The sequence below is a fragment of the Fusarium proliferatum genome (assembly GCF_900067095.1).
Source record: "Fusarium proliferatum ET1 genome assembly, contig: FPRO_scaffold006, whole genome shotgun sequence".
NCBI classification, from domain to species: Eukaryota; Fungi; Ascomycota; class Sordariomycetes; order Hypocreales; family Nectriaceae; genus Fusarium; species Fusarium proliferatum.
In genome coordinates, this window is record NW_022194795.1 from 511,907 (window position 1) to 529,919 (window position 18,013).

An 18,013-nucleotide genomic window follows, 5' to 3' on the forward strand; every position below is an offset into this window, starting at 1 on the left:
TCAACCCATGTCTAGTCCAAGTTTGGGCCATGATCTTCACGTGGGATCCTGGTTCAAGGTTTGACACCTTGTCTGATGTCGTTTAGCGCTGACCTCGTTCTCGTTTCTGCTTTAAGCTTCCTCCGCTTATTCAGCGGTCGTGTCGCATTCTTCTTCAGCACCATCCTCCGAACCATCCTCGGAGAGCCTCATGTTCCGCGTTGACGAATCTTTCGGTCATGGACTTTCTCGCGAAAAGACCGCGATTTTAACACATTAGCCTCGTTTTGCCTCATATCTTGGCTTTTCAGCCGGAGGCTTACACCATATCGTCGTTTACTGTTATTTTCTTCAAAACTTCCGGCCGTTTGATTTGGTTTGGTCCAGTTGTGGAACTGAGCCCAACGTCCCAAGTTGGCAGACTCGATTTCGGCGAATTAACCCGCCTCCCTTCTTCCTCCAATCTAGTCTCACTTGCATGTCAGAGCGGAACAAGTAATCATGATGCAGAAACGGGCCTGTGATGCCTGTCATAAGAGAAAGGTACGTATACGAGGCCCCATCTCCGTTCATTCCCGGGACCTCCGCTTCCCCTTTATCGATCAGTTCCATCCATCCCTTGGCGAGATTGATACTATCCATCCCATCCCATCCTGCATGCTTGTATTTGTGAAGGTGTAACGCATTCTTACCCAGTTGGCTAACAACCTGCCCTCAATCTTCTAGATCCAATGCGATTCAACAAGCCCAGATACACCCTGCAACTGGTGCGAGCACCATGGCTTGGATTGTACATTTAACCGAGTGAGAGGGCGGAAAAAGACAGCCAAGGCCAGGTAGGTTCAGACCGTGGCGTTCAGCCCCGTGGAGTAGTTCATTTTAACTCGTCTATTAGATCCCGTCAAACATCAGAGCAAAGTCTGGCAGAGCGCCTCAAGCGCATTGAGGATGCTCTTTCTCACACACTTTCTAATCAGAAGAACTCAGAAACCAGTGCAGCCAAGCCATTGACTCCAAGTTCACTAGCCACTGACCCCCACAAGAGTTCAGACCCTGGTACTGGAGACTCAACCAACGATACCCCTCAAAAGTTGCCATTCAACCGGCCATCTTCTTCCTTTTTGAGAGCTACCGATTCGCGATCTGCAAGTGTATCCCAGGGATCTCCGTTTATATCTCAGGCCCCATCTCCTGCTGGTGGTTTCACCAGCTCTGTTTCCTATGGGCAACTACATTACGGTGGCTGTCACTTTGGCCACATCAGTCAACATAATGGACTACCTTTGCTTTCAGAAGAAGGAAGACAATGGATAATTTCAAAGACTGGCCACGAAGTTATTCTCAATCCTGGTGCCACAGATCACTCCAACCCTTCCCAATCACCTGCACCTCACGTTTACCATGACCAACGTGACTTGTACGAACTTCCTGATAGAAGTATCACTGAGAAGGCTTTTGATGCCTTTATCCATTCCTCTTTCAGTTTGGTATTTCCCGTCGTGGAACGGGTTCTGTTCAAGGATACCATTGAACTAGCGTATCAGCCTTACACTGGCGATGTTCCTTCTTTGGAGCATCTTAGTGCCAAGGTTGGCGTTTTGGCTTTCCTCTCAATGATAGTACTCTTCCAAGATACATTTGCAGAAGGGATAAGTATCGACACAGACTTATGTGCCACAAAAGCACGTTATATACTCACAGATGTCCTAGAAATAGCTAGTATCAATAACCTCCAAATAGTCTTCATGCTGGTAAGGACTTGATCTGAGGATTGGTCTCAATAGAACTGACAAGCGTCTAGAACATGCATGAGATATTTTCTGGACGCCTTCGATCCGGCGCCATGTTCCATGCCATTGCGTGCCGCATGGTATTCACCCTTGGCGGCCATACGAACATATCGTGTAAGTCGCGAGGCTCGCAAGTCACACGCTCAGAGAGGGAACGGCGTCAACTTCGCATGCTGTTCTGGCTATGCTATATCTTCGATAAAGATATCGCTCTACGGACAGGTCAACCGCCACTCATGTCCGACGAGTATTGTGATCTCACCCTTCCGGAGACCTATTACGACTGCTATGAATACCTACCCAAACTCAATGAAAGCCTCCCCCAAGTTTCCTTCGACGAAGAGAGTCTCGTGCCTCACCTTCCGGGCGACCCTCGCCTGAGTCAACTCAAAGACAAAACCAGTCGTCTTCTATATTCGGCTCAGGCTGCTAAGAAGTCTCATGCACAACTACTTTGTGACATCAGAGAGCTTGACGAAGAGCTCGAAGCATGGAGACAATCTCTACCCCCTTCATTCCGTCCAGCGCTGTCAATCACCAACGAGTCTCAAGTTGCCCTTCAAGGGATGCATCTCCCTCGCAGTATGAGACACATCACTCTGCATTTGGACTATCATCATCTCATGATTGCAATCCATCGAGCAAGTGGCAGGTGCATGGAGCCTGATCCCGGAAACCCTAAGGACCAGCCTGAATGGGTTCCTGGAGTTGAATCGAGCAATGCTCTTGCGCTGGAAGCTAGTCGGTCGACACTTGTATACTTGCGGGCAGCAATGTGTGGAGTCGCTGGTGAAGCATTCTGGTAAGAAAAGTCAACGCAAACCGAATCCAGCTCCGTGACTAACTCGTGTGTAGGGTTATTGTCTTCTACCCCACAGCAGCCATGATCACTCTCTTCTTCAACATCTTGCTGTATCCACTCCATGAACGGGCTGAGCAAGACCTTGAGCTTCTCAAAGCAGCCGCTGATCTAATCAACAATCTCCCAGTGCGCCGACTGACCACTTCCGAAGTCTCTCATATGAAGCTTATCAATGACTTTGTTGTTGAGCTAGTCCGCCTTGGAAGGAGTGCAATCTGCAAAGCAACCATGGAAAAGGATCAAGAGCTTAACAGACAGTTGATGATTATACACTAGATAGCACAGTTTCTCTGTATTTGTATTCCTTTGTGAATTGTTTTGGGAGCGTGTGTCGGGGATACCATACTGGATTCAATAGATGGGATATAGAATGTTTATGCTTGGGTGATGTGACATTGGCACAGGAAGTTAAGGGCTTTTCAATACATTTAATGACGGAGGGGATGTGAACACGACAATTCAAGATGACGTTACTTCTACTGATTGACCGTGCGAAACCCTTACTGGACATGGCCCGAAATACAAAAACGTGTTTTGTACAGACTTTATCTCTGGCTAGACGCCCTCACATGCCCACGGATATCAACATAAATTATTTACATAGCAACACACAGATACCCTCTTGGACAATTACGACTGCCGAAGAAAGTGGCACCCATAACCTCAAAAAGTTGATCTCAAGCTCAGGTAACGTTAAGGCTACGCGTTACTTAACGTCTTACCCTGTACAGGTGTGTAACCTAGGTTGAAATTGAAATGGTGGCCGGAGCTTTGCGGTTCATACTACACAGTTGAGTGGAGAGATTTTGGATCAAGGAGTGAATTTTGTAGAAATTGACCTGGCTATAATTTTCCGATCATATATACTATGTGAAAGTTTAAGTACCGTACTCCGTATCGGTCGAAAAGCTCATCACACGACAATGGAAACACTCAGTTTCAGTAAATGGAGTTGCCGAACTGACTCGACACCGGAACTTATATAATGGCAAGCTATTGGTTGTAGGACCGGAGGGAACTCGACTGAGCTTGTAGTACTCAAAAGTTCCCATGAGTCTCGCTGCTTTGAACAAGAAAGGAAGTTCGGAGCGAGGTGTCCAACTCCGGGCGCGTCATTTAGCGAAGAAATCACACCAGTTGTCTCGGACAAACTCGTATTCCGCGCCCTCCAATGATGACTCATTACCGTGTCTGACAAATAGTTAATTCAAGCCTCAATAATTATCCCTATGTTTCGAGGTTCTTTTTCAAAAACTCTAATAGTCTATCTATTCTTGATGCGATAGAAGTTTGAGATACAAAATCGAATCAGCTATGCCGTCAGCAACTCGTCAAGATCAGCTTGTCTTAGTCCCTTGGGACCCCAACTCTCCAGAGCATGTCAACCGCATTTATGCACAGCGAGTTCAATGCGGTTGGGACAAGCAATTAGTTGAAGGGTGGAAAGAAAGACAAGTCTCGGGCCAGAAGTCCATTTTCTGGATCGTTGGTTTCCTCAAGAATCGATTCACAATTGTAGACGTTTAACTTTGACTAGACGCTGCGACCAGATGACCCCGAAACCCGCGAAACTCTTCAACTGCACTTGGATGCGTACCCTGAAGTCAGCTTATGAAACTGATAAATACTGGACATGACTGACGACTCTCAGGACAAGGCGCCATTGGTTGACACAGCCGAAAGCCTCAGAGCCAAACCCCGAAAACCAACACATACAAAGTTCTATCCCGTGGGCCATATCTCACTCGATGACAGAAACGAGAAAACAGGAAACTTTGTACTAGATCTTCCCAAAGAAGGCGTCTACTGGATCAAGACATTTTACGTCTCAAAAGCACTCCGAAGCAAAGGCATCGGGCGAGCAGCCATGGACATCGTCGAGTCAATGGCAATTGAGGAGCCACTATGTGCCAAAACCCTCGCACTTGATACCGCTGAGAAGGAAATGCAGAAGAAGCTGTACCGAGAAAAGAACGGAAAGGAGTTGGGCGTAAGTCTTGGCCGTTGTGAATGTTTACCATCAACAAAGCTGACACATTTTAGTCAACTAACCAGGACTGGTATGAACGGCGAGGATATAGGCTGATTCACATGCAGCCTGGCCACTACTTGGACGACGAAGAACCCCCAGTCGACGCTGTGTTTCTACGACGAGATATCGCATAAAGTGTGGTGGTTGCATATTCTATTGTGAGCTTATATCAGCACAGAAAACCGAGTGAGCAGCTACCAAAGAGTATGACTTGAACTTGATAAATAGAGACAAACAGAATATATAAGATAACAACAATATACAACAAATATTGGCTCAAACAACTGTCAAACAATATCGCACACAAATATGCAACAAATCACGCCCAGTCACACTTGATTCCCAGCATGTACTTCCCTCCATCACAATAAGACATCTCCCTCCATTCCGGGTCCTCCCAGCAGCGAATATCCAAAGGACCATTCTCGCAAGTCAAACTACCTACAATGTTAGAAGTTCCAGAATAGATGCACCCCTTGGCTCCATGGGCCTCGAATGCAGGAAGTTCAGTTGGAAACTCCGGGTTGTCCTCGTCTGCCTTTGCGGGCACCTTTGATAGGACTTCTGCGAGGCAGAAATCTTTGGCAGGCTCTTCGGGTGTATCTTGAATAGCTATCCATTGAGACCCCATCAAAGTTTGCATTAGCACGATGCGAACACGGTTGTGGCGAGGATTCGCATCGGCCAACCAACCTCGTAATTGGCGATTATAGTCCTCGGGGTAACGATTTTGACCAGAAAACCAGGCACTAGAGGTCTTTGGGATAACAAGACCCTTGTCTCCAGGGCCATGTTCATCCTCAGAGGCTTGACACTTGCCTTGACCTTCGGTGCCAACCATAGCTGCCAATTTTCGATCAATCATTACGCCCTCCGCCATAAAAGGATCAAGTCCGGCATGGGGAATTTCGTACACACATTCTAGTGTTGAGGCGAAGGGAAGATGAGGATAATTGCCAGTGATCTTTTGAACGGTTTTGGCCATCGCATACATGGCGAAGTTATCAGCGCTTCTCTTAATCCACCAAGCTGGATCGAGGGGAAACGCAGCGAGACCTTTCGTCTTCGCTGGGTTGTAAATCCTTTGCTTGACGATGGTTTGGTCTCCCCGGACGTACAGAGCATGAAGATCAGCAATATTATACCGCGGGTCCACGCCAGAGGCCCAATCAACATGGAGAAGCTCATGGAACCAAACACGTCCTAGGAAAATTAATCAAAAGCACGAGAAATGAAGAAGACAATAAACATTCATACCTTTGTTACGAATGTAGTTGTTTAGATCTGCACGATGTTCTATGGGTAACTCCTTCTTGCTGTTCTCATCAATGACTTTGAGAAGATCTGGTTCGAGGAAATAATTGGGACAGAATGCGATACGTGCTTTTCCCGACTCTTGGTCTTTGTTGGTGGTGTATGCCAGCTGAGTGTGTGGTTTGCATTTGCATATATCGCTAGGATCGTCGCAACGAACATGAAGTCGCCATTGAAACGGATTGAGACTGCTGCCAGCTCTAATGGTCACAACGGTATCAATGATCTCTGTCGCCAAGTCAGCAACACATACAAAGAAGATAGAAGTGGGGAGATAGTGCTTTTGATGGCAGACTGCTCATCTTCGTTGATGAAAGGAGGTGCGAAGAATTCTACAGCTGCAGCTTCGTTCCAGTTGAGCTCCTTTCCTTGAATGGCGTCCATCATATGCCAGGCTTGCTGCCAACCAGAGTAAATTGCCTTCCGCTTGAGAGAACCCCAGTCACCACAGCCTTCGAAGCCGAAGAGTCTCGTGGCAAAGTCACCTACATCTCCGTCTGCTTCTGTGAGGTTATATTGACTCTCTCTAAGTGCAGCATTGAACGTATCAGTTGCTCCTTTAAGATCATCAATATTTGCAGTATGTACTGATGCAGCGAACGTAGAGGCGAAGGCGATAGAGGCAACTAGGAAGAAGATGGACTTCATCATTGGAGATAATAGGGGGCCTGGTGATCGGTGTGAATACAGAAAACAGCGTTAACCCTTTAAACTCCCCACCTTACGCGCCAGAGACCCGATGGGGCAATGGATGAGAACGGAGCATGGTTGATATGCGGTTGGTTGACAGCAAGTTTCAAATAAAACTTTCTTGGCAGCAAATTGTCATGGCCAACAGTTGCAGGGATAAGAAAACAGTCAGGGACAAGGTATACGCCTGATGTACATGGGACTCACATCATTGACACAACAAACCTCTATCCCTTGACTCATGGACGGACTTGAGAAAAAAGCTGGCTGCGTTATTACAGTCTGCGTTTTCAAGATGCTAATTGCTAAATTTGACGTTGGTGCCGAAAGTTTACCACAGTTAGAGCAGGAAGCCAACTGTTGGCTTTCACAGAAATGACGGTGGACCCATAGCCAAGTGACGCATTAGCTAACCTGCTAACTTAGCTTTGATAACCAACAACCAACACTTGAGCTTATTACATGGATTTGATTCGTCGGTTCTGGGGACAATGTAGGATGAAACATTCTGTATTGGGAAATCGCCGGAAACCTCGACTAATCTGATTCATCATAACCAGGTATCCATAGATTGGCGGCGCATTCATAAATTAGAATGTCCAATCATTGCTTGACTGAAAAGACTATTGTCATGGAAAGCCTGTTAATGCTTGGAGAAGCTGGAAAGAATCTACCAATGCCTGTCCATCAAATGGCATGCTTGCGGATCCGACAGTCACAGTTTAACAACCAACACCAAGTAATTATGGCGCGTGCGGTACCGGAACATCTAACATTCCTTGATTTAGTTGAATGTCACCAATATAAGTTTAGATCTCTCTTTATGCACCAAATGTATCGCCCCTCAGAATCCTCATCCATCCCAACATCCTGTTACCCCCCTAGCCAAAACACAAGACCGTTGTCAATGTCCACACAAGCAGGTTCAGTTCTCTTCCTACTGGCTATACTCATTACTACCTGTTTTGCAAGCTCCCAAAATAGTCAGAACATTCTCCTCCCGGCATCAGAAGATACCATATCCCATATCCCTGGAAGCCTGTCTGAATGCGGCTTTGATGGTGAATTCGGGGTAACATGGTTTCCCCGATGCCAATTTGGTGGTCTCACGGGTGGCTCGGTAACAGGTTGGCCTAAAAAGGGCGGCTACTATACCCATCTCTGCTCCATAGCTGAACTCGAGTTCCTTGGCCTCGACCGGTTTAAGCCTGCGAACAGTTCAGGCGACCCTGATGAGGAAGAGGCTCACTGCGCTAGGATGCGCCAGCTAGGGGCAACATGGGTTAAAGACCTCGATAGCGAAATCGAAAAACAGTGGAAGCATGATTTACCAGATTCTCCACGGTTGTATGCTGGGTGGCCGGCTGAGGGCGGTGTCTGGGTCTTATACACTACCTTTTCCCAGACCAAGAGAAAAGGTCTGGGAAGGATTGGTAATGCATTGACGATGGAAGAGCGCTGGAAATTAATCAAAGAACTTGGGGGCACGTTCTACGCGAAACCTAAGGACTGCCCTTATCTTGATCTCGACGGCTTGGAGGATAAGGGGAACAAATGACGGTATCACATTACAGTGTGCGTTGAGATGCAAACTCAGCATCTTGCAGTTGAGACTTGTGGATGAGAGCTTAAATCAGCAGAGAGAACTTAGTTTCTTTTCAAGAAATTTGGCATTGTCAAATGAAGGACATAGTAAGGGGAAATTGGACAGGAGTGAATTCTTTTGCAAGTTTGTAGTTTTATAACAATAAAATATTTGAATTACGGTACACTGAGGATCTCCTTGAGATATATCCCCGGCCAGTTTCACAGTTCAGTACATATCATGTCCCTCATGCTCTCCATAATCACCAGCCACCTCTCCTCCTACTAGTCAACCGGAGACTTGGTACTAATGACCCTGAGGAAGCTCATAAGCCCATTCTGACTTGCCGGCCCACAAAGGAAAGGAGTTTGGATCATGCTGATAATGATCGTCTGGTAGGAATCGGTCAACCTGGGACTGAAAACAGCCCTGATTTTGGACCTTGCGTCCCTCAAACCGATCCTTGATCCAATCCATCCAAATCGACCTAGTTGCATACATACCAGGAAAGTGACCAACTCCAGGAACACCCAAGAACTCCAGATCACCAGGATACTTCTCGCAAGTAGCCTTCGAAGTAGCCAATGATGCGTTGTAATGCACCGCTGGGTCTTCTTCACCATGGATGATAAGCAGAGGTCCCTTCCAAGGCCTCTCACCGGGGTTAACGATTCTTTTGAGAGCGGCCACAGACCATGTGTTCATCCAGTCAGGCTGGACTATCTCCTTTTCAGAGCGGAAGAGAAAGCCGCTGACGCTTTGAGATCCCTCAACCTGGTTGAAAAGAGTGACTCGGTTGATGCCCAGAGGTGTAAGCCAGTCACTAAGCTTGAACTCAGGATAGACTTGGTTCAGATATTTACCAACCCAGGTAGTAATCGAAGTAGCTGGCAACGAGAATGCATCTGTCGGTGGGGCAAAAAGAAGGGTTCCTAGATGGCCCTTAACGAGATCCTTGAATCTTCCCTTCTTTTCCGCAAGGAGCTCAGAGACACCCCATCCAACGGCACCTCCCTGACTATGACCAACATTTACATAATCAGTTGTCAAACGCTGTGGAAATGCAGTTAAAGCAGCTCTCAGGGCATTGAGAGCATCTGCTCCACCAGCCTGGTAGATGCCATATTCGTGAGGAATGGCAGTCCCATCCCATGAGGTCCCAACGCCGAGACCAGCGTAGTCAGGGGCCACAACAGCATACCCTGCTAGAGCCAAGGCATATGGCACAAAGTCTTGATAGAAGAGACTGCGGTGGGTAGATGGTGCGGCAGTGGGATACCATCCAGATGTGCCGTGAGTCCAAAGTACAGTTGGCGCCTTTCCGTCGGGAACGCTTTTCATTTTCTTGGTGGTATATGGCCAAAGGATGTAAGCAGAAGCAGGAATAAGAGTACCATTAATATTTGTAGTTGAGTAGAGGAAACGAGACATTGCGGTCGAAGCAGGGATTGTGTATGGCTCTGGATCTGTGATTTCTTGGAGCTTGATAAGCTCGCCCGCAACCTTGGGGATCTTCAGACCAGGGGGCAGGGTGTAAAAGTCATCTTGGTGAGGACCACCATTGGCGAGTAGAGTTCGGTCAAAGTTGATGATGTTGTTGATCTGCGCGCCTTGTTCAGCGGTCAAGTTGGCAAGACTAAGTTGCTGAGGCGAGAGTTTGAATGTTGAGTTCCATGATGTTGTATGTAGAGTGGCCTGTAGATTTTGGCTAGCTGTGAGAGCTATAAGGGCCGCAAAGGGAAGAAAGGTAGTTTTAGAAAACATTGTGAGAAGATGCTTCAGCTCCGCTAATATTCTGGCTTGAAAGGGGGAGTTTGAATGGGTTTATATGTTGTTTTGAGACTATTGTGATTTCACATGTTTCCGCAGCTACATCCTTCGATTGGCCTTTGAATACGCCTCAACCACTGCTATATCAAATAAGATACTACTGGGTGTATGTCTTCAATGGGATATCTGCTTTTGAATGAGAACTTGATTTGTCTGTCAGCATGTAGACGTGTCTCTGCACGGCTAAGGCAGTAGCAGCGTATTCTTGCGTATTGCAATACGAAGGTAGAACGATTTTCGCCGTTTCGGCACCGAGACTACTACTCATTCTGAACCTAATAATAAATGGTCGACATATGTCATAGGAACTGTTTAGAGATGACTTTGGATGCATCGAAAAATCCAAACTCGAGCTCGACAAGTCCTGTCGACTCGATGCCGACCCGGCCAGTGGCAAATTCTGGACGACTCGAAACAGGGTTATCGAGAGCCCCTTACAAGCCAAGAGCTACTGGATAAGGTCAGTTGAGAAGAGCGGAGCCTATACTTGCCAGGCTCTCATATCTCATCCAAAACAACAACTAGGTACTGAGTAATTCGGCGGACCAACGATGCACGTACCGAAACATGTAGTTATGCATTCTGGTCACACAGTAGATTCGCATATTTGAGAAACCTTTTCAATGAACCGAGATATAACACGTACCACTGACTTGCACGCAGAATTGTATACTACGACCCAAGATCTGTACAGTGTTTTGAGATTTGGTGGCTATTCAACAGATTGTACCTCATGAGACAATTGTCTTTGGATCCAAGACATCTGGGCCGGCTATCATATTGGTCTGCGTGAGATAGATAGATTCCGAGACAGTTCTAGTCAAGAATCCTGACATTCCCAACATGTCAACGCCTCCTCGCGCACGCACCATTTTCATAACGCCAGCACCATGACTCCAATATGCGCTCATATCTCCTTCAAGGAACTGCAATGATCAATTAGCCTTTCCTAAAGATAGATAGTAAGACCAAACTGTAGAAAGGGATGCTCACTGCTTCAGAGGCCATCAGCATAGCCAATGCGATAGTTGTATCTGTAGCGACAACCTCCGACTCGATGGCGTCTTTAGCCATTTGGATGCACATTAGTCGATATTGAAGTTTTTTGACCGCAAATCTGCTCGATAGGGTGTTATTTGTGGCGGCGACATAGTTCCGGCACGCCACGTGAAAGACGGCAGCCATAAGACTGAGTTTAGACATTGCATTGGGCACCCAGATATGCCTCATCAGATAACCGAAGTTTTGCTCATCGTCTTGGGCATAGCATGCTGTATATCCGTAAGAAATAACATAGTTGAGATCTATGATATAACATATTAGTTGGTTCAGTTGGCTGAGTGAAAGTCGAGGAGGATAGACGTACAGAAATCAAAGAGATAGTGCTCATCTTCTGAAAGTGGTCTTGCAAATCCTGTGTATGCGTCACTGCGAGCACCACCGATCAACTGGAGTGGGCTTGGTGCTCGATTTTCGGTCTGTCCATGTACTTTTGCTTTAGGCATGATTTTTCGGTATCGTGTATCGCGTGCTGGGTGAACAAGCGATCTCAACTCTGCTTCAACTTGAAGGTTTTCAGGGTCATATCCCTCGACAAGAGCCTCATCTTGCTTTCTTTCCTTCTGAAGAGCACGAGAAAGCTTTGCTGCGTGTGATCTTATTAGTCTGATACTATTTGCATTGGTGATCTCGTCTGGATGAGCAGAGTTGATGAATTGCAACGTTCCAGGTTGAAACTTTGTGGGTTCTTCAACTGGTCGGTCTTTTGGTAATCTGCCGCGGCCTCTTCTTCTGACTAGCGTCGTTGTTCTCTGAATGACTGATTGATATTCCGTGTCTCTAGTACAATTCTCCATTGTTGATGAGCTAATACGGGGATGACAAAGATAAAAGAAGTGAAGGGGACGTCAGAACTGGTCTTCTTTTTTTCAGCATGAATCTGACTCAGCGGGGACCAAAGCCAATCATCAGCTGATGGTATTCATCATTAGGCTAATTAATAAGCCCACAGATAAGCCATGACAACCATATGAGAACATGCGATGAAACCTGCCTACTTGTCATCCAGCCTCTTGGTTTTGATCAAGTAATCCACTACTTCTGTAACACTCGCCTCCAAACTGATCCAACCACGCCCGGCCCATTTCTGTAAGAGATCAAGAGCAATATCGTTCTCAATCTTGTATATCAATTTTGGGTCACCCGAAATAAAGTTATCAGCGAAGCTGCGGTTTGGGTAAGCACTTCGTAGGATATCTAGACAATCATTCCATGTAAACGATGATGCGAGAACCTGAATGCGTTGACCTTGGATGTCGGGGTCGATTGCGGCGGCGACATGAATAACTGCGACATCGGCGACGTGGCTGTAATACACTTTTCATCATTAGTCGCAAGCATCAGTTATGGAGATAATACTTACTAGCAGGGGTTTGCAGCTTTTCAATATTCCCCAGATACAGCTGTTCAACGAGCTGGGGCGGTACGGACCGTAGATGCTTATCATCTCGGAGGTCTCCCAGGATAACACAAGGGCTGACCGAGTTGACTACCCAGGGGAGTTTCTCATCTTTGAAAAACTTCCAGACAGCTTTTTCTGCTTCAGCCTTGGCTGCGAAATAAACTGTCATAATGCGATCTGCATCATATGGAGGAGGAGCCCAAGCAGCTTGAATAGCAGCATCGTTCCAACTGTCAAGGTTTGTAATGGTATCACCGACACCAGGAACTGGAAAGGTAGCAGCCCAAAAGGTGGAAGTGAAGACAAACCGCTTGACTGATGGCTCCTTTGCTGCTGATCGACAAACAGACAAGGCTGATTCTATAGTAGCTGGAATAGCAACATTGGGATCAGGAACCAAGTCTCCAATGACTGCAACATGTATGACAGCCGCGACACCCTGTACGGCTCTGTCAAAGTCATGGGGTTTGGTCGTGTCCGCAACTATAAGCTCGATATGGCCGCGTTCGGCATATTCGGAAACGAATTTATCTTCAAGTAGCCACTGACTGGACTCCAAGTCTCGAACGGTGCCGCGGACCTTGAAGTCTCTCTTCAGTAGCTCGAAGACAATATGGCTTCCAGTATGGCCGTTTGCGGCTGTCACAAGAACCCAGGATCCTTTGGGGATAGCCGTTTGATGCTTGGACATTGTGGTAGAAATATGAGCGTTGAAGAAAGAGGAATTGTTGTGAGCTAGTGAAAGGTCAACCAGACTAGATTGCAGCAGCTTAAGGCTACTTTATACCTTACTTCATGTTGGTCGTTGACATACAAGCCGGCAGAAACTGTCTGAGAAGTCAACCCATGATAGTAAGTAACATGAAGTTTCTGCCAATCAAAATTGAGTTTCATGAAGTGACAAATCCTTATTCTGATGATATATTATCGGAGCCTTGATGAGAACTCAAACCACAAACTAAGTTTCTAGCCACAGCATTCAGAAGCCAATTAGAGAACGGTAACAAGCCCGAGAATCCCGAGCATAATCCTTTTCAGAACTAGTCTGTCAGAATATTAGTGACTAACTGCGCGGCCATACATGCGTAAGCGGTGAACACAACTGGGCTTCATCGCTAGCCTAGCTTGGTTCGTCTCATCCCCAACTCTTTGTTCGGCATCTTCCGCCTTTTAAGCATTAGCGTGACATACATAAGTTCATTTTCATTTGGTGGGCCACTTCAATCCCTGCAATATAATGTTCAGTTCATGCTTTGTCGGAGTTTACGATTATCGCCGGTGCTCCTGCGTCTTACCTGACTACGTGGAAGCCACTAGCAAAGGCATCGTCCTTGAGGGTGACGGAGAAAATGTCTACTTTGGCTATCTTTCGTTGAAAGATCTTTATTCTTGTAGCAAAGTCTACGTAGTCGCGATGATCTGTAAGGTCTAGAGAGTTTGATCTTACTCTGTGAGACTCTGGTCCTGAAATTGTCTTTATCCCCTCATAATACTCGATCATCTTATGAGCCTCAAAAACTTCCCGAATCCCAGTGTATTTAGAGAGTAACTGTCGTTCTGGTTCCTCTACGTACAAATTGGAAAGAGTATGTTATGCACAACAGTGGAAAGTACTATTAGATAACTATATGGCGCACAATGCCTGTCATGTGCCAGGACTCCGTGCAAGAGAAGGAAATGCTGATAATTTGCAAGGGGTCATGGTCTGCAACTTGTGTCCTGTGGATTAGGCCCATACATTAAAGAAACGAACAGCCTGATAGAACGCTTCGTCTTTGGCAAAAACCTGCTGTGGGTTTGATGCATTTGCACGAACAGCAAAACCATGAGTAGTACCACTGTACAGAACCGAAGTAAAAGGCTTGTTTAATTTAGTGAGGATGGCTTCAGTCTCTGCTTGTCTGGGCTGGGGGAAAATCTGGTCCTCGGCTATATCCATATCAGCTTTTGACTTTTCTTTTATTGCTATTACGGGCTGAAACTGACCTGCACCAGCGATCGACACGGGCTTTCTGACAGCCTCAATCTCATCAGTAGCCAAGAGACTGGGATGAGCAGTGAAGCCAACATCGACTTTACCGTTTTCGCCAAGTGAACGAAAGACGTAACGTCCACCGTAGCAATAGCCTGTTGCAGCGACGGAGTTCACTTGGAGTTCATTGCGTAGGTAGTTGATTGCCTTTGCAACAATTGGGTCAGTGACACTGGGAGGATGCTTGGCAAGAAACTCGGTAATGTTGAAGCCTGGAGTTTCTTTTGCCGGATCACCTCGAAACAAGTCGGGTGCAACAGCAAAAAAACCCTCTTTGGCAAAGTTATCGACCAATCTGCATTAGTTAGTGAAGAAAAGTAAGAGTGAATGGACAATCCTACTCTCGGTTCTCCTTCAACTGGATGCCGTAGACATCGGTAAGAAGAAGAACACCTGTTCTTTTCCCTGGTTTCTTGTGACCAAGGTTAAACCTCCCGGGCTTGGATACATATAGATTCACTAGAAATAGTCAATTGAGTGCTCAGCCAAGACTGTGTGTGAAGGAATACTGACGTCCTTGGTATCTCACAGTCTCGCCTTTCTGATGTTGAGCAGTTGCCGATTCTTCCGCCGCCAACACCCCACCTGGGGCAAAAGAGGTGAGGAGAGACAGAAAGACGGCAATGGGCTGGAAAAACTTCATTGTGATCACTTGCGAGGCGGAAAGAGATTGAGGTGGAACGGTAACAAGGAGGAGGGGAATATGTACAACGATTTAGGATAGGTGTTGCTTACGAATATTCCAGTAATGATCAGGCTAAAGAGAGCCTGACTGTCGTCATTATGCTTGTTATGATGTTGACGTTCCTGGATTGGACGGCATTATTGCATGCTTAAAGTCCGTGACGACGTTGGAGCGGGGGTGGCAGGGGAATATGCATCTTCGATACAACCTTATTTCAAGGCAATTGCCGCGAGTTGTCTGGTCCCAATAGAGTCTGGAGTACCTGGCCTTAAAAAATTACCGCGGTGTCGAATTCGTGATTTCACTCTTATTTTAACTTATGTGGCGTCAAGGTACTCTAGCCTTGGCTTATATAAAGTCTATAGTAAATGCAAAGTTCAAAAGGGCCAATATTATAGAACTTGTAATGCGAATATGTAAAAGCTGTACTGCCCAGTTGCTACTATGGAGGCCTCACGAGAAGCAAGCCAGTATGAGTTTTGTTTATGACCAATTTCTCCAACAGTGGGGCGCTGGCGCAACGGTAGCGCGTCAGATTCCAGCTCTTGAGCACGGAGATTCCTGAAGGTTATCGGTTCAAATCCGGTGTGCCTCATTTGTTTTTGTTTTTGGTTCTTTCTACGAGCCTATTGTTGACTTTAACAGTTTCATCAACAATATTACTCTGGCTGAATTTGTAACGTCGGGAGCATAATTAAGCTTAGATGGAATGGGCCAATGATAAAAGCGATTTGGTGCCTCTGGCCCACTCACTACCCAATTGGGCAACTGGCCATGGCCTCTCTGTGAATCTTGGGGAAACCATTTTCACTTGCAGACATTAGAATTAGGTAACAGGATGTTATTTTTATGATTCAAATGTTCAAACTTAGTTTTCGTCTTCAATTGACTGCTTAATTTTAATGCGTTACCTCTCTGGACTAACGATATATAATAATCATTTATTTCCTTTACTTGAGAGCTTAAGGCAGCGGGATTGACTGCTTGTGACCAGTGAAAAGGCCCTCAGGATCAATTTTGGCCTTGATCTTCTTGAGTCTCTCATAGTTTGCGCCATAGAGACGTGAGCTCCACTCCTTTTCGGTAAGCTCAGTATCAGCATAGTTGACAAAGCCACGGAGTTTAGAGCCGCCCTTGACAAGAGCATCCTCGAATGGCTTCATAAGACCTCTCAGGTAAGGAATAGCGTCGGCAGGGAAGACGAAGGGGTTGACAGAGTTGGCATCCCAGCGAATCAACCACAGGTTTCTGCCATGAGCATAGCCTGTATCGCTATCCTTGATGTTGCGGGAGACACCGCCCCAGAGATCAAGGTAGGCGAACTTTGTCAGGTCAGTTCGGTTGAAGGCCAGTGTCGTGCTCTCGAATAGAATCTGAGCTTGTTCAAGAGTGAGGGGATGGTCGGTTGTAGTGGTGAGAGATTGAGTGTAGAATGCTCGGCCGCCAAGAAATCCGCCGTCGGGTTGGTTCATGCCAGCACCGGCGACAGCAACTTCAAGATCCCACCAGGGAAGGACAGTCTTCTTGACCTCGACGGTGGATTTAATTGTCTTGAGCTTATTCACAAGAGGACGAATCACACTGTCAAAGCTGTCGGGGTTGCCATAGAAGTATCCAGTACCATCGTAGGGAGGAGCCATCAAGCTCCATCGGAAAGCAAAGGTATCAGGGCAGTCCTTACTGGTAGCGTAGTCCTGGATGGCCACGAGCGCCCTGGCGCCGTCTCTGGGGCTGAGATCGCCCATAGACAGAGTGAAGTTGATGGCCTTGTCGAACTCAGGCTTGAAGGTCTTGGTAGTCATGGAGAGAATGATACCGTAGGAGGCTCCAGCACCTTGAGCAGCCCAAAGGAGCTCGGAGCCTTTTTCAGCCTTCACAATGGTGCCGTTGTACAGCATGTACTCAACCTCGACAATGTTATCCATGGGAGTACCAAGATAACGTGAAGTGGTGCCAAAGCCGCCTCCGATGCTGGAGCCAGTGACACCAACGTGGGCACCACGAACGTGAGGAACATGGCGTCCAGCAGTGTCCCAAAGATACTTGGCAACAGGTCCAACATGAGTGCCGCCACCAAAGGTCATGAGGGTGGTCTTTGAGTCATACTTGACGTCGTCGAAGGCAGCCATGTTGATGACCAAGTTCCCAGGCTTTCCGAAGCCATTTCCTTGGAACGAGTGGGCTGGACCAAGGGCATTTGCGTTGACATCAGCCTCTCGCGCACATTCTAGCGCAAGGGCGACTTGATCGCGAGATTCGGGGAACGCAATCGCAGCAGGCTGGGGACGGATACGCTTCTGGAACTGAGTTGTCTCTGCGGCCCATTGACTGTCAGACTCGATGACATTTCTTACGCCAGCCTTGTCGAGACATTTGGTCAATTCCTCAGCCTTGTTCTGAGCAAAGGCTAGGGAAAAGAGAGAGGCGAAGACAAAACGTCGCAGAGAGCGTGGAGATGTCATGATTGGAAAGCTGATAAAGATCAACGCTTGAGAGAATAAGTCAACTCATACGGGTGATTTCATTGTATTTATGTCTTACTGCCCCAGTTTGGCTTTGAGCAGCTTGAGGTAATACACGGGATTAAGCTTCGGCCCTTTGTAATGGTTGGCTGCAGGGGGAAACCTACAAACCCTGTCATAGCTCATCTTGGCTTTAACAGGCTAAAATGCAACGTTCCTACAGCACGTTTATCACTGTGATATAATCCTTCCAGCACAACTTCCATCCTATTAGGGAAAGGTCGCAATCAT

At 46.8% G+C, this 18,013-nt stretch overlaps 9 protein-coding genes and 1 non-coding gene across 10 annotated transcripts; 4 read left to right on the plus strand and 6 right to left on the minus strand.

Moving 5' to 3' along the window:
* Positions 1-480: 480 nt before the first annotated feature.
* On the plus strand, positions 481-2,907 carry FPRO_09247 (uncharacterized protein; the record flags this gene model as incomplete). The annotated part of the gene is made up of 5 exons (XM_031232620.1): positions 481-522; positions 706-815; positions 875-1,730; positions 1,781-2,571; positions 2,625-2,907. The coding sequence occupies 5 exons, from the start codon at positions 481-483 to the stop codon at positions 2,905-2,907; spliced, it is 2,082 nt and encodes a 693-aa protein (XP_031082538.1).
* Positions 2,908-3,945: 1,038 nt separating this feature from the next.
* Positions 3,946-4,797, plus strand: FPRO_09248 (uncharacterized protein; the record flags this gene model as incomplete). The annotated part of the gene is made up of 4 exons (XM_031232621.1): positions 3,946-4,116; positions 4,169-4,234; positions 4,283-4,621; positions 4,675-4,797. The coding sequence occupies 4 exons, from the start codon at positions 3,946-3,948 to the stop codon at positions 4,795-4,797; spliced, it is 699 nt and encodes a 232-aa protein (XP_031082539.1).
* Positions 4,798-4,982: 185 nt separating this feature from the next.
* Positions 4,983-6,625, minus strand: FPRO_09249 (uncharacterized protein; the record flags this gene model as incomplete). Its single annotated transcript, XM_031232622.1, has 3 exons — positions 4,983-5,866; positions 5,921-6,177; positions 6,231-6,625. The coding sequence occupies 3 exons, from the start codon at positions 6,623-6,625 to the stop codon at positions 4,983-4,985; spliced, it is 1,536 nt and encodes a 511-aa protein (XP_031082540.1).
* Positions 6,626-7,574: 949 nt separating this feature from the next.
* On the plus strand, positions 7,575-8,225 carry FPRO_09250 (uncharacterized protein; the record flags this gene model as incomplete). Its single annotated transcript, XM_031232623.1, has 1 exon — positions 7,575-8,225. One exon carries the CDS (start codon positions 7,575-7,577, stop codon positions 8,223-8,225), a length of 651 nt encoding a protein of 216 aa, XP_031082541.1.
* Positions 8,226-8,558: 333 nt separating this feature from the next.
* Positions 8,559-10,016, minus strand: FPRO_09251 (uncharacterized protein; the record flags this gene model as incomplete). The annotated part of the gene is made up of 1 exon (XM_031232624.1): positions 8,559-10,016. The coding sequence occupies one exon, from the start codon at positions 10,014-10,016 to the stop codon at positions 8,559-8,561; it is 1,458 nt and encodes a 485-aa protein (XP_031082542.1).
* Positions 10,017-10,813: 797 nt separating this feature from the next.
* On the minus strand, positions 10,814-11,938 carry FPRO_09252 (uncharacterized protein; the record flags this gene model as incomplete). Its single annotated transcript, XM_031232625.1, has 3 exons — positions 10,814-11,008; positions 11,076-11,386; positions 11,449-11,938. 3 exons carry the CDS (start codon positions 11,936-11,938, stop codon positions 10,814-10,816), a joined length of 996 nt encoding a protein of 331 aa, XP_031082543.1.
* Positions 11,939-12,135: 197 nt separating this feature from the next.
* Positions 12,136-13,234, minus strand: FPRO_09253 (uncharacterized protein; the record flags this gene model as incomplete). Its single annotated transcript, XM_031232626.1, has 2 exons — positions 12,136-12,458; positions 12,505-13,234. 2 exons carry the CDS (start codon positions 13,232-13,234, stop codon positions 12,136-12,138), a joined length of 1,053 nt encoding a protein of 350 aa, XP_031082544.1.
* Positions 13,235-14,269: 1,035 nt separating this feature from the next.
* On the minus strand, positions 14,270-15,218 carry FPRO_09254 (uncharacterized protein; the record flags this gene model as incomplete). Its single annotated transcript, XM_031232627.1, has 4 exons — positions 14,270-14,472; positions 14,530-14,870; positions 14,917-15,034; positions 15,089-15,218. 4 exons carry the CDS (start codon positions 15,216-15,218, stop codon positions 14,270-14,272), a joined length of 792 nt encoding a protein of 263 aa, XP_031082545.1.
* Positions 15,219-15,766: 548 nt separating this feature from the next.
* Positions 15,767-15,855, plus strand: tRNA. The gene is given in 2 exon segments: positions 15,767-15,802; positions 15,820-15,855. It is a non-coding gene; the product is annotated as a tRNA-Trp (tRNA).
* A 367-nt stretch (positions 15,856-16,222) lies between these two features.
* FPRO_09255 (uncharacterized protein) lies at positions 16,223-17,722 on the minus strand (the record flags this gene model as incomplete). Its single annotated transcript, XM_031232629.1, has 1 exon — positions 16,223-17,722. One exon carries the CDS (start codon positions 17,720-17,722, stop codon positions 16,223-16,225), a length of 1,500 nt encoding a protein of 499 aa, XP_031082546.1.
* Positions 17,723-18,013: the final 291 nt, after the last annotated feature.